This window comes from Puma concolor, chromosome E3 (assembly GCF_028749965.1).
Source record: "Puma concolor isolate L17-30 chromosome E3, mPumCon1.1.hap2, whole genome shotgun sequence".
Lineage (NCBI taxonomy): Eukaryota > Metazoa > Chordata > Mammalia > Carnivora > Felidae > Puma > Puma concolor.
In genome coordinates, this window is record NC_141682.1 from 6715204 (window position 1) to 6730051 (window position 14848).

The 14848-nt window shown below is 51.0% G+C and overlaps 1 protein-coding gene across 2 annotated transcripts in view; it reads left to right on the top strand.

Moving 5' to 3' along the window:
• Positions 1–8622: 8622 nt before the first annotated feature.
• The window catches only part of MYH16 (myosin heavy chain 16), a 55286-nt gene continuing 49060 nt past the window's right edge, over positions 8623–14848 (top strand). For both annotated transcript variants that reach the window (XM_086692695.1, XM_086692694.1), the window contains exons 1-4: positions 8623–8975; positions 11515–11618; positions 12422–12560; positions 12927–13195. In XM_086692695.1, coding sequence (XP_086548821.1) covers positions 11586–11618; positions 12422–12560; positions 12927–13195 — 441 coding nt within the window. In that variant the 5' untranslated portion in view covers positions 8623–8975; positions 11515–11585. The remainder of the gene's footprint in view (positions 8976–11514; positions 11619–12421; positions 12561–12926; positions 13196–14848) is intronic.

Here is a 14848-nt window from a genome sequence, read left to right on the forward strand (position 1 = left end):
TACTAATGTGGCTTGTGGCCTCTGCTCATACCTTAAGGGAAAACGGAAACCAAGTAGTTATTGTTTTCCTGTCCCAATTTCATGGTTGAAATCCTTACTTTAAAATTTTTAAGGCTCTCATCTTCTCCTCCATAAAACGAGCTTCCTGATCCCTACCTCACAGCCCCGGTGTGAGGGGCATATGAGAGAGGCAGATACAGAAGTGTTTTGTGGTTGGTGGGGGGTAAGCAACTCTGTGGAGTTATTACCTCATTTCTTACTCTCAATTATTAAGACTTAATGGCACCAGGGCCCCTGGGTGGCTCAGTCGGTTAGGCATCTGACTCTTGATTTTGGCTCATGTCACCATCTCACAGTTTGTGAGATCAAGATCACACTCTCTTTCTCTCAAAATAAATAAACATTATAAAACATTTTTGATATTTATTTATTTTTGAGAGAGATTGACAGAACGCAAGCAGGGGAGGGGTAGAGAGAATGGGAGACACAGAATCCCAAGCAGGCTCCAGGCTCTGAGCTGACAACACAGAGCCAGATGTGGGGCTTGAACTCACGAGCTATGAGATCATGACCTGAGCCGAAGTCAGACACTTAACTGACTGAGCCACCCAGGCACCCCATCAAAATAAAAAAAATAAATAAAAATGTAAAAACCTAATGGCAGCAAGACACCCAAAGTGACAGGAGAGAAGCAGCCCCATCTCTCAGGGCACTCGTTCCAGCCTACACATGAGCCTTGGCAAAGTGTCCTTGCTTTTCCTACAGCACCCTGGGAAGTCCTGGTTCCCTCCCTCCGTTCCTTCCCGCTCCTCCCTGAGCCAAGCCGCGATGCCTGGTGGATACAAAGGTGAATGTGGGGACGATGTGGACCCGATGCCCTTCCTGGCACCTCCCGAAAAGGAGAGGATAGAAGCCATGAACAAGCCCTATGACATCAAGAGGTCCTGCTGGGTCAAAGACGAGAAGGAGGGCTTCATCGCTGGGGAGATCCAGTCTGAACAGGGTGACCAGGTCACCGTGAAGACTGTCAACAACCAGGTGAGTGAGGAATAATCTCCAAGGATGAAACTTTGGGAGTGGCAGACACCCAGGTGCTGCCGTCCATGCTTCTGCTCAAGAGGCAGAGTAGAAAGAAGAGTAGATGCCTCTGGGTCCTCTGTGCCGGGTACAAGTTCAGACGCAACTGCACTCAGACTGTGGCCCTGGGCAAGACACTTCCCCTCTCTGAGCTTTGACTCTCTCCCAGTAGAGACTCCAACATGGTAGGGCACATGGAAGTACTTTGTATGTTGCAATAGTCCATTTGTGCACCAGATCGTCAAGGGAGTTACTTACCTTCAAAGTCCCAAACGGTTTTCTTTTTTTTTTTTTTTTTTTAATGTTTATTTATTTTTGAGACAGAGACAGCATGAGCAGGGAAGGGGCAGAGAGAGAGGGAGACACAGAATGTGAAGCAGGCTCCAGGCTCTGAGCTGTCAGCACAGAGCCCGACGCGGGGCTCGAACTCACGAACTGTGAAATCATGACCTGAGCCGAAGTCGGACGCTTAACCGACTGAGCCACCCAGGTGCCCCCCAAACGGTTTTCAAGTGAAGGAGTGAGGGGAAGCCATCAGCAGGTGCACTATGTGCCCGTGATGGCTTGAGGAGTGTGGGACAGGCCCAGAACACCCTGGCTGGCCCCGGGGGCTCTCCAGCTGTGTGAGCATAGATGGTGGCTTCAGATCCCCTTGCTGCACGGTGGCAGTGTGCTGGAGCTGGTTTGTCCTAGCTTGTGAGGACACAATGCTAAAACTCCAGGGGCTTTGCAGCTGCATATTAAACATTTAGCAGCTTGACGTCAACCATGGCAGATGTATGTACACCATGGGAATTGACAAATGGTATAAATCAGGGATTTCTCCCCATCCCCACCCCCTGTATAGCTGGTTTACCAATATACCGCTCTCTCTGCTGTGTATGACATCACAGTCTCTCACAGTCTCTCACTGTGTCTGACTGGGGGAATGACTTGAGAGAATGGAAAGTTTGGTTAATTAAACCCCTACCCCGCAGCAGACTCCCAGTGAGGCGCTGGACATTTTGTTTAATCCTTTCAAGAATCTTATGTAGTAGGATTTTAGGAGTTCCTATTTTGCAAAGGATCAAGGAAACCCTAGGTAACTTGCCCATAGTCACAAAGACAGCAAATGATGAACTCAGATTCAAGCCTAGCTGTATCTGGCTCGAACACCCCTATGCCCCCACATCACCACATCACCTCTCCATGGTGGGCTATGCAGCAGGAGCGTGAGGCGGTCTTTGGTCACGGTCGGGAATACACGAGACCAGAGACCTTGTGTGATCACAACTTGTGGCATCTGAGCCTCGTGCTTTGTTTTGCTTCTAGGGGAGTGCAGGAGGGAGATGAGGCCATCGCTGGGTTCAAGCGAGTTGGAACATGAAAGTCCAGCTCACTTCTCCAGAGAACCTACTTTTCAGCAGGGCAGAGCATTGCAGTGTTATAAGGAGAGTGTGGAGCCCCGGAGGCCCCTGTCTAGATACACGTTAAGGACAGCACGTAACTTCTGTGTGAATCCGCAGGTTTGGGACAGAAAGACTGACTCACCTGGCTTCTGAGATCAAGGCAAAGGCCTCTGTCCTGTGCTGGAGCTGAGAGAGAAGTGTCTGCCTGAGGGCGAGGCCCAGAGATCTGGGAATTCCGGGGAAATGGACTCTGAATACAGCCCAGCTTGATTTACTAGGGGGTGTGGTGACCATTAGTGGGTAGATTTTCCAGAACTGTCAAGGTTTCAAATTATCTGCCTATTGGACTCATAAATTATTAAAAGTCCCAGAAAGCCCAGTATGTGTTCAAGCCTCCCACGTCAGGCTGTAGGCAGCTCAAAGATGTTTGTTTTCTGGATCACATGTCTTGAGCTTCGGTCCCAGAGGCTGGAACTTAAGAGCTGCTGCTAGTTTTCATTTACAGATTAAGAAATTGGGGCGCGGAGGGGGGACGGGATTTGCCTGCCATGCACAGGCGCTCCAGACTCCCAACCCTGTGCTATCCATCCTCACCCTGACACATGTACTGCTCAGCACTCATTGTTGTCTTTTTTTTTTTTTTTTTTTTTTGGTCTTGTCTTGTTTGCTTGCTTGCTTTCAATTTTATCTTTCTTTTTTTTTTTTCTTTAAATTTTTTTTTTCAACGTTTATTTATTTTTGGGACAGAGAGAGACAGAGCATGAACAGGGGAGGGGCAGAGAGAGAGGGAGACACAGAATCGGAAGAAGGCTCCAGGCTCTGAGTCATCAGCCCAGAGCCTGACGCGGGGCTCGAACTCACGGACCTCGAGATCGTGACCTGGCTGAAGTCGGACGCTTCACCGACTGTGCCACCCAGGCGCCCCTCAATTTTATCTTTCAAAGTGGCTTGGTGGATTGGTAGGAGCAGGGAAATGTCTTTTTTCTTTTTTTTTTTTTAATTTTTTTTTTCAACGTTTATTTATTTTTGGGACAGAGAGAGACAGAGCATGAACGGGGGAGGGGCAGAGAGAGAGGGAGACACAGAATCGGAAACAGGCTCCAGGCTCTGAGCCATCAGCCCAGAGCCTGACGCGGGGCTCGAACTCACGGACCGCGAGATTGTGACCTGGCTGAAGTCGGACGCTTAACCGACTGCGCCACCCAGGCGCCCCTCTTTTTTTTTTTTTAATGAAAAAGTTCACTGCTGTTTAGAAACCACCACCAATTCCCAAGGCAGAGATCCAAGAATCACACCTCTGCAAAGTGTCCCCGGGATCAAAGAGCAAGTTCTGATCAGCTACCAGAATGGACTTGGTGGGAAGAGAAGCAGAGCCCAGAGGTGCTCTGAATTTAGGGATGGGACTTGATAGCTCATAAGGTATTTTAGATGCTCCCACTTATGTTAATATAATTCTCACAGCAACCAGCTGAGGAAGCTTCTGTCATAGGGGAGGCAGTTACGGCTCATATGGCCTTGGAGGTCCCTCCTCAGCCCAAGCTGCCCAGTGATGGCTGGACCAGGAGTTGGGCGCAATGGTCACCTGACTCTAGCTCCTTCCAGGATACCAGAGAGTATGGGGTACGTTGTGCCAGAAGCCCATATGGCTGTTGACAGTATTATTTCCTAATTCCTGCTGCATCTTGACACTCCCCTCACCCAGACTGTCACTGTGAAGAAGGATGATGTCCAGCAGATGAACCCGCCCAAATTCTACCAAGCCAACGACATGGCAGACATGACTTTCTTGAATGAGGCCAGCGTCCTGAACAACCTGCGCCAACGCTACACCAACATGAGGATCTATGTGAGTGTCTGGGGCTGGGGTTGGGGATGAGGGGTGACTGCAGATCTTCTGCCCCTCTCCTGATGGGAAGGGCACAGCTGCTCCTCTACCTTCCCAGCAACCAACACACAGTATGGCTCAGACAAGGGAACAGGGACCATGCTTTTGACACGTTAGAACTTCCACTCCAAGCCTTTGATGTCTCCGTGACGGTGCCATCTCATGGGCAGCTTAAATACCTTTTGCTGAGGTTGTTATCCAGAAGTCTTCCTCCCCACCACACCCCTGCCAACTCTCCAATCAAAACATCATTTACCCCCCTGATGACTTCACACAGCCTTGTTAGATGTCACCCTTTGTCCGTCCGTCCGTCCGTCCATCCATCCACCTACTGTCTGCCTTACCCCTACCCTGAGACAGGGCTGGCGGGAAAGAGTGACTCAGCACCAAGAGTTCCAGGGTAACACGCTGTGTGTCATACTCTCAACTCCTTAAGTGGGTTCTCTCTATCTCATCTTTGTTTCTCTTTCTCGGGATCACTTTCTATGTAATAAGATATCTTTTAAAACTCATTATGTATATCACAGCTATGCTAGGAAGAAGCTGGGGCAGGGTGGGTGTTTGTTCCCATCTAGGCCGAAGTGGAAGATTTCAGTTCAACTGAAAAGAGGCACGGGGGCGGGGGGCAGGAGTATCAGGTTGATGTGAGTGTCCAGCAAGGAGAAGGATAGTTTGGGACTCATGGATGGGGACCCACAGATTTGGCCTCACTTATTCTGCCCTCACTTATTCTCCCCTCAGACAATTTCTTCTACTACCTCATTGGTTTTTCTGATTTTTTTTTTCTTTTCATTGGGTTGATTTCCTTATAAAATTGCCTTATAATGAAAAGAGAAGCTGGCATCTCTTCTTAAGACTAGATCAAACCCCGCTGTCCTCCAGGAGGGGTCGTGTCCACACAGGGAGCACTTCGCAGCTGTTAAAACACCACAGAGGTCTCTCTGTGAACACTCACGCAAAATCTCCCAGATGTATTAAATGGAAAAAGCAAGATATAGAACAGTATTATAGAGAGCTATCTTTTGTTTTAAAAACAAGAAGGGAGCAATAAGAATGTATCCCTGGGTTTGTATGTATATGCAACAGAAACCACAGAAGGCAGGTATTAGAAATTAACACCATGTTTACCTGTGTGTGGGAGGAGGAGGGGAGCAATGTGTGTTGGTGGGGGTGGGGGCGGGCTTTCTGCTGCCTATTTGTCCATACGAATTACTATGTTATCTATCCAAATAATTAAACCAAAATAAAATGAGACACATATATATGAAAGAGAAAGATGGCTTTGCTTACTGAATAGACGCTCAGACATAGATTTTGCATCCAGAGGGGACACCATTGTATCCCTCTAGGCTGGCAGTGACCTCCAGCCAGGCTGCTCCAGGGCAGGCTAGGGCCTGGAAGGAAGAGGGCACCAGGAGGAAAGGCCAGCTAACTGTCTCCCTTCCCTCCCACCAGACCTACTCAGGCTTGTTCTGTGTGACAGTCAACCCCTACAAGTGGCTGCCCATCTACGGGGCCCGTGTGGCCAACATGTACAAAGGCAAAAAGCGCACAGAGATGCCACCCCACCTCTTCTCCATCTCTGACAATGCGTACCATGACATGCTCATGAGTGAGTGGGCTGGGGGCTGCCGGGGCTCTTGGGATGGGCAACAAAAGTTCTTTTGCCACTGGCTCCAAATGCATGAGAACCATGGGCTACCCAATCCCAACCTGGACTCGATGCCACCTGCTGAAGTTCTTTGCTAAAGTGTTGAGCAGCAGCATGTAATGCTAACACTGGGTACCAGGGCTCAGTGAGGGTGCTTGCCAAGTACTGGCCCTACCTTACACCCCGTCTCATTTAAGCTTCACAAAACACACAGATGCCAGGTTAAGCGACTTGCCCAGAGTTCAAGCCAACACTTAACCATTCCCTGTAGGACTCTGGCATGTGGCACAGCGGCTGGTGAAGCAATTTCTGTTATGTTGCTAATGACTTGGTAGCTATCTATACGGGATGGTGCTGGTGGAAAGAGTGGCCGGTAAATTCTTGGCCCTTCTACAAACATGCATGCTAGAGAGGGGAACTCCACAGGATCTGGGGGCTTGGGCCTCTGCTGGTCACTGCAGCCCACCTCCAAGCTGGGTGGGATGCAGGGAGATGCAGACTGTTCGGCGAGGGCGATGTCAAATGTCTAGTTCCTAAGTGATTCCTAATTACATCTTCCTGTTGCCGCTTTCTTCCCTGCAGATCGTGAAAATCAGTCTATGCTAATCACGTAAGTGTCCCTTCTGTCTCTCGGTCTATATACATATAATTAGGTCTGTGTCTTACACATGTAATTAAGCCTTCTTAGAATTAATTGGTGGGACTTGGTATGGAAATCTGCAGGCTGTGAATGGGCTTAGCAGGACCTTAAGGCTGCCCTTGTGAAACTGAGGTTGGGGGGCGGGGGGTCTGTGTCCCCACTCCCCCACCTTTGTGTCCCGGCTGAGGAATGAATCATGGCAACACTCAGCCTCCACCGCTTATTGCTTTGCTTCTCTGCAGCCAAGCCCCTCCTTGCACTTCACTCTGCTCCTATTATCCATTTGCAGTGGAGAATCCGGTGCTGGCAAGACTGAGAACACGAAGAAGGTCATCCAGTACTTTGCCAATGTCGGGGGAACTGGCAAACAGTCCTCGGATGGAAAGGTAGGGCTGATGGGCGGACTCAGAGTCTGTCACCCCAGCCCACCCTGTCTTCAGGCACACACAGGGGGGCACACACGGAAAGCACACACAGGAGGGCACACATAGGAGGCACACACAGGAGGACACACACAGGGGGACACACACAGGAGAGCACACATGCAGAGCCCATGTGACTCTCATAGGTGTCCTGGGGTTTGGGCCATTTTACAGAGGAGGAGGCATCTTGGAGAGAAGGGTAGGAAGGACCACATTGGGAGGAGGAGGCCGCAGACCTGGGCCTCCCCCTACAGGATGTATTCTGCTGCCCCCCCCCTTCATGTCTGTCCCCAGAGGGGTAGGTGGCAGAGCCATTTGTGCCTGGCAGGGGAGGATGGGGGACATCAGCTCCTCATCAGCTGCTTCCACAGGCCCCCATGGCCCCGGGGCCCAAGGAGCAATAGCCGGGCCAGGGGCAGCTACAAAAGCCGACAAAGGAAAGGCTCATGAGGAAGACCAGGGATGCCCAGGGAAGGGTTTTCAGGCTCACTCTGGAGTCTCTCCAGCACCAGCTAAGAATCAGGGCCTGTCATCTGACAGGTGGCCGTCCGGTGTCAGGGCCACAGGGGGATGGTCATCAGGGGGTGGCCCTCTTCACAGGTTCCTTCCTGCCCTGATTTCCACGCCTCCCCAAGGCCATTCCCCTCCTGGTTCCCAGCTCACAAGCCAGAGTCATTTGAAAGCCCTGAATCCCCAGGCAGCACCCAACTTTGTGTGTGTGTCTCTCTCTGGGCCAGGGGTCCCTGGAGGATCAAATCATCCAGGCAAACCCTGTACTGGAGGCTTTTGGGAACGCCAAGACCATCAGAAACAACAACTCTTCTCGCTTTGTAAGTGTGAACAACGACAACAGTGGCTCCTGGGGGTGGTGGGACAGGTGCCATCACCCTATTCCAGGTAAGCAAATTGGGGCTGATTTAAGCATGCAAATGGAATGAGGCAAGTCACAGCATCTCCTTCCCAGAGAGTTTTAAGGCCTTATCTGTCAAGGTCTACATCACACATAGCCCACATCAGTATTGAAATCAAAGAGCTTGAATGCAGAGACTTGGTAACAGGGTGATGAGGGGCTGCGAAGTCAGACGGGGGAGCCAGAGATTCACAGCGGCTGGAAGCTGTGGACAGCTCTCCCCATCCCCCCAGCTGCAGACAACTCTGCCCATCCCCCTGCCGGAGGGATGCAGGAAGGGTGCCGTCCATCCGAAGGGCCCTGGTGGATTCTGGAACCAGCTCAGCTCTCTTGTGGGACCTCTACCGGGGCACTATGTGAGGGGCGTCCTTCCTGGTTCCCAATCTCCTGCTGGGGGGCCCCTCATTACCAGGGTGCTGGCGGGGAACCTAGGTAAACAGGGCTGGGTAGGGAGGAAGTGGAGGCAGGTGAGGAATAGAGGTGAGCAGATGGGCCAGGAGCAGCAGAGGCGGAGACACAGAGAAGCCTCTTTCCAGGAGAATTTATTGGTGGTTCTGCCAAAGGGCAGGGAGAGGAATGTAGTGTCTCAATAAAGAGACTCAGTAGCGTGCCCCCCACGCCCGCTGGTCAAATTCTCACCATGCCTGCCTCTAAGCTGACTTTCCAGTGATCCCAGTCCCTCCTGCTGGTGCTCCTCTCCCCACAAATACCCTGTGGGGTTACCCCACGGACCTTAAATTTAGCTCCAAGCCCCATCTAACTCCTCTGCACGGGAAATCCGCGGCTCCACGTACAGCCATGTTACATTCCAGTTACATTCCAAACAGCGCCCTTGGAACTCAGGGGGGCTGCCAGTGGGGGACTGTGGCCAAACCCGGCCCACGTGTTGGTCTAGCACCACACGCGTCCTCCCTCACGGCCCTTTCCTCCATGCTCAGGGCAAGTTCATCCGAATCCACTTCGGAACTACAGGCAAACTGGCTGGAGCGGACATCGAGAGCTGTGAGTCAGGCCCCTTTGGAGGGTTCTTCTGGGAGGGACCAGCTACATAGCATGTGGGGCCCGGTGTAAAATGAAAATGAGGGGCTCCTTTTAAAAAAAAGTATTTAAGGGGCGCCTGGGTGGCACAGTCGGTTAAGCATCTGACTTCAGCCAGGTCACGATCTCACGGTCCGTGAGTTCGAGCCCCGCGTCAGGCTCTGGGCTGATGGCTCAGAGCCTGGAGCCTGTTTCCGATTCTGTGTCTCCCTCTCTCTCTGCCCCTCCCCCGTTCATGCTCTGTCTCTCTCTGTCCCAAAAATAAATAAATGTTGAAAAAAAAATTTTTTTTAAAGTATTTAAGAATTTGGGGTGCCTGGGTGGCTCAGTCGATTAAGCGTCAGACTTCGGCTCGGGTCATGATCTCGCGGTTTATGAGTTCGAGCCCCACATCGAGCCCACTTTGGATCCTCTGTCCCCCTCTATCTCTGCCCCCCCCCCAACTAGTTCTCTCTCTCTCACAATAAATAAACTTAAAAAAAAAAGTTTTTAAGAATTTCAAAACAGCAACAGAGGAACATGAAATGGGGCAGGGCCCTTCTGAAGGCAGCCTGCTGTCTCATGCCCAGGGGGCTGGCCCTTCTCCCCCAGGGGTCCCCTCCGTGGGCAGTGAGGCCCCCAGAAGCTGTGTCTGGGGTGGAGAAAATGGCCCCTGAGCTGGCTATCGCATGGGACTGTACAGAGAGGGGAGCCCTTCTGCGATGGCACCCGGCACCCCAGACAGCATGGGTCTGTGTTCATGTTCCTGTACTTACTCCTCTCCAGATCTCTTAGAGAAATCTCGTGTCATCTCCCAGCAAGCAGCTGAGAGGGGCTACCACATCTTCTACCAGATTCTCTCTAACAAGAAGCCTGAACTTATTGGTAAAGATCGTGATGTCTGTCCACCTGCCCCTTAACTTGCTTCTCCTCTTGTTTCAGTAACAGACTCCCGAACGCAGAGGGTCTGGTGCCACCCCTTGTGGTTCTGCATGAATTTCTTACAGTTGTGTGCATAGGCTACAGGGAACTTGCCTGAGGTTCTCCTCACGTCTCCTCTTCACAACAGCCTCATGAGACTTAGCACCGCTGTTGGCCCATACCACAGACGGGCTTTGGAATGCCTGCAACTCAGGGCTGAGACACAGACCTGAGATATGGGGCTTGCACCTGCTGCCTCTGGGCCCAGAGCTAGACAGGAGCAGAGAGGTCAGCCCAGGACCGTTGCACGTGCAATAACAAGAGGTTCCCCTCTAGGTGGACAGAGCCCACAGAGTGCATAGTCTGAAGAGCAGACTATACTCACTCACTCACCTAGATGCTCTTGTGCAGGCACCAACCTGCTCAACTGTTCATGGCAGACCTGCTCAGGGTATAAAGTCAGGGGAGAGATGAAGACTCACTCTTCCACACACACACACACACACACACACACACACCTTCTAACCCCACCAAAGACTAGGGACCTCTCCCCACTCACAAGTGGGCTTTATTTGTGTTGGACACACTGTCCCTTTTAATTAACGGACGGCATTTTGAAATTGGAAGACTTCACATAAAACAAAACAAAACAAATCACCACCCTTGGATTTGAGGCCACTGGCTTGTTGATAAACTCACAAGCGTGGGTAGTGTGCTCCATGAGGGGCAAGTCTTTCACTGACAACACTAGGGTCTCTGAACCAATGAGTGGAATTTGATAGTAATCCCTGTTATAAGTAAAACAAGACAAAACAAAAAACATCACCAACTTCTTGTTTCTCTGAAGTTATAGAAGATCCAGCAGCCATGGCCCTGCCCTCCCACACGGCTCCAATCAAGGCAGTCGGATGGTGGTGGCCCCTTCAGATGGGGCTCAAGCTCTCCTTGTTGCCACACTCCCCACCAAGCCCCACTGCATCCCTGACCCTTGAGCAGGGTGACCACCCACATTTATCTTCCTTCCTGGGCTCTAGTTTTTCTCAACAGTAGAGATGAAGGAAAATGAAAGTATTTCTTGCACCAACGTCTCCTCCAAAAGCAGAAAAACAAAGACAGATCAAGAGGGGCACACATTTGAGGAAAAATCGAAGTGTGTATCTTTGTAAAAGCACAATCTTCACGCTTCTTACGTGCCAGTGATTGTTATTGCCCGCTGCAATCATTGTGTTACCTTCTGCCTTAGAATGTAAATGGCTTTTTCTAGGGGAGAGGAAGGGGAAAATAAATAGGAATTAATTTATTCCCCAAATATCTACAGGGCGCCCAGGAGGTGCCAGGTACTGGGCCAAGTGATGGAGGACACAACCAAGTTCCCGAGACCCTCTTGCTATCCTAAAACTCCTCATGTACCCTTTTCAAATCTCTCCATGACTCTGGGTGATCCCTGAGGGTAGGGATCATATCTTATTCAGCTCTGTAGCCCCATGATGCCCCCTGCATCATGCCGGGCACATGAGAGGCATTTAGGGGATACAGCTTAGAAAGGAAAGAGAAGAAAACCGCAGGTCACCAAGCTGCTAATCTGCTTTCCTGCTCTTGGCAGAGACTTTGCTGCTGGTCCCCAACCCTAAGGAGTACCACTGGGTGAGCCAGGGCGTCACAGTGGTGGAGAACATGGACGACGGAGAAGAGCTGCAGATCACAGACGTGAGTGGGTGGGCGTGGCCGGCACACCACAGGGACAGCCAAGACGGAAACTGTGGGGCCCTGCATGCGCTGCCACTGGAATTGGGGTGGGGCCACCCAGAGCAGCCAGGCAGCGGCCCAGATTCTCCCCCCGGGGGTCTCCCGGGCTGCAGCTGGCTCTTCTCTCCCGCCCGTCACAGCAAGCAGAATTGAACTAGGATTCCACAGAACCTAAGGGGCCATCTGCTTCACGTCCTGGCTAGAAGTGACCCTCCAGTCTCTTAAGTTCCCACCGCACCCTCTCTCTCTCTCTCTCCTCTTCTCACTCCAAGCACCTGTAACTTCTGTTAGGGTATTTGTGTCCACTCTCCTCTTTGATGGTAGAATTGATTCGTGATGCATCTTGGCCTTGCCCTCTCCCAGGACCTAGCATGAAGCCTGAACAGTAATAATGATGGTAATAATAATGCCACCTCCAATGTGTTATTGTGTATCTAATTCTCACTGTGTGTGAAGTAATGGCCTAAACATTTACACATCATTTCAGTTTATCCTTATGACCACCTACTATCCCCATTTTGCAGATGGATAAACAGAGGCCAGGAAGGTTAGATAAACACAAATGACTATAGTGCAGAGCATTTGGTCTGGGCCCCTGGGAGGAAAACAGACCTGTCTCTGGCCAGGGCGTGTCTGACCTCCAGAGCCCACACCGTCTTGCCGTGGCCCATCAGGGCCAGCCCACAACTGCAGTGCCGTGGCCTCTGTTCTGTGGAACGAGAAGCCAGGAGTTTCTTGCCTTTCTCTTCCCTGTGGACTTGCAGGTTGCCTTTGACGTGCTGGGCTTCAGCGCCGACGAAAAGATTGGCATTTATAAGCTGACCGGGGGCATCTTGCATTTTGGCAACATGAAGTTCAAGCAGAAGCCCAGAGAGGAGCAGGCTGAAGTGGACACCACGGAGGGTAGGTGTTTGGCTGTTCAGGGAGGAGGCAGCACCAGTGGCGGGGGCTCACAGATCTCTGAGGCTTTGTGAACATTTCAGAGACATGCTATAAACCAAGAATGTTCCTTGGATGTCCAGACATCAATAATAATCAGAGAGACAGGACAGAGAGTCAGAGCCATAGTTTCGGTTTCTTTACTCTGCTTTGCCACTTGACCTTGAGCGAGTGTGGAAACCATCTCAGACCTCTGTTTTCTCATTGGCAACACGGGGTCTCTGCCACCCTGCCCCACCCCCTTCCCTAAACACAATAGATGGTGCCGGGCTTCTCCGGGGCAGGGCATCATCTTTCTTTCACTCGCCTGCTTTTTCTGTCCCTACTCAGTGGCTGACAAAGTTGCCCATCTCATGGGTCTCAATTCCGGGGAGCTCCAGAAGGGCATCACCAGGCCCCGGGTCAAAGTAGGCAATGAGTTTGTGCAGAAGGGCCAGAATATGGAACAGTGCCACAACTCCATCGGGGCTCTGGGCAAGGCCGTCTATGACAAGATGTTCAAGTGGCTGGTGGTCAGGATCAACAAGACCTTGGACACCAAGATGCAGAGGCAATTCTTCATCGGCGTGCTGGACATCGCTGGCTTCGAGATCTTTGAGGTGTGCCTGCCCTGGCATTCTGTTTCTGCTTTGGGGTGGCCATTTTTCTTCCAGAAGCTACTTCTCACCGTGGTTCTCTGGTTTCTCATCTCGGACCTGGGGCGGGCCAATCTCAGTTATTTGCTCTTTATTTATTTATTTATTTATTTATTTATTTATTTATTTAGAGGGGGAGGGAGGGAGAGAGCGAGTGAGCAAGCTGATGTACCAGCACAACACTGGTGACCTCTCACCTTTTTCCTACACAAGAGACACTCGGGTCTCATCCCAGGCTAGTGCAGTGGGTCAGGAATATTTTAGCTTTGTAACTGAAGGCCGCATGATTAGGAGTCGGTCGATCTGGTTCTGGACTCAGGTTGGCCATCAACTAGCTATGTGGCCTTAGGAAAGTAGCTATCCCTCTCTGAGCCTCAGTTTTCTCAAGTCTAAAATGAACCAACGGGGAGAGATGATCTATAAAGTCCATTTCACTCCACTATCCTATTATTTTAAGAATTTCTACTGGCCACAGATGGATTTAAAAAAAAAAAAAAAGCTTACCCCAATTTTTTTCAGGCTCTAAAAGGCTAATTTGGCTGCTGTTTCCAAGAGAGTCATTTAATTTCGTAGGTAGAAGGAGGCTTAGAGTTTCTGGACTGTGCTCCCTGGTATCCTGGGGAGCCACTGAGAGCCAGCAGGGGAGGGACGAGAGGAAGGGAGGATGACATGTGCCAACAGCAAAGTGTGTGCTATAGACAAACAGGGTTCGAATCCCATCTTGGGCCACTTCCAAGCCGTGTGCCTCTGTTTCTCCATGTATTAATGGGGACACTAATCATTCTTGCCTTGTCAGGTTTTGAGCAGAGGCATCTCAGTGCAGGGTCTAGCACGTGTGTGTGCTCTGTGACTACAATGGCACCTCTGCTTTAGCCTGGGGTTTCATCAAGAGAAAGCACTCTCTGGTTTTTTGTTAAAGGCTTGTAAACCCCTCAAGCCCTTTCATCCTACAGATGAGGATTAAAAAAACTACACACAGAGAGAGAACTGTCCAAAGGCACACAGCAGGGCAGAATCCATAAAGCCTCTCAAATGATTTCTATCCTGGAAAAAAAAAAAATGATTCTTTCCGCAATGATTTTCTTTTTCTTTCTTTTTTAAGTTTATTTATTCTGACAGAGAGAGAGAGCCCAAGCAGGGGAGGGACAGAGAGAGGGAGAGAGAATCTCAAACAGGCTCCGCACTGTCAATGCACAGCCTGATGTGGGGCTCAAACTCACGAACTGTGAGATCATGACCTGAGCTCAGATCAAGAGTAGGACGCTTAACCAACTGCACCACCCAGGCACGCCTCCATAATGATTTTCATTAACTACAGGAGACGGCATCCGAGGTTTGGGCGCCCCCTGTCCTCCCCTTCCCTCCTACTTCCCTCTGCCCCCACCCTCCTCTGCAGGTGCTAAGCTGCTCTGTGCCTTTGCAGGGGATGGTCACCGAGAAGGGCTTCTTGCAGGGCTGATGCAGCACCGTCCCAGGGTCGGTGTTCAAGCATCTGGGCAGCGCCTGACGCTAGTTGGCCCTCAGCAAATTTGAGCTCTGCTTGTCACTTGTCCCTCAGTCCCGGCCCCTGGGAGGCTCTGTCTGGGTCCCGGCTGACACCCTGCTCTCTGCCCTCCC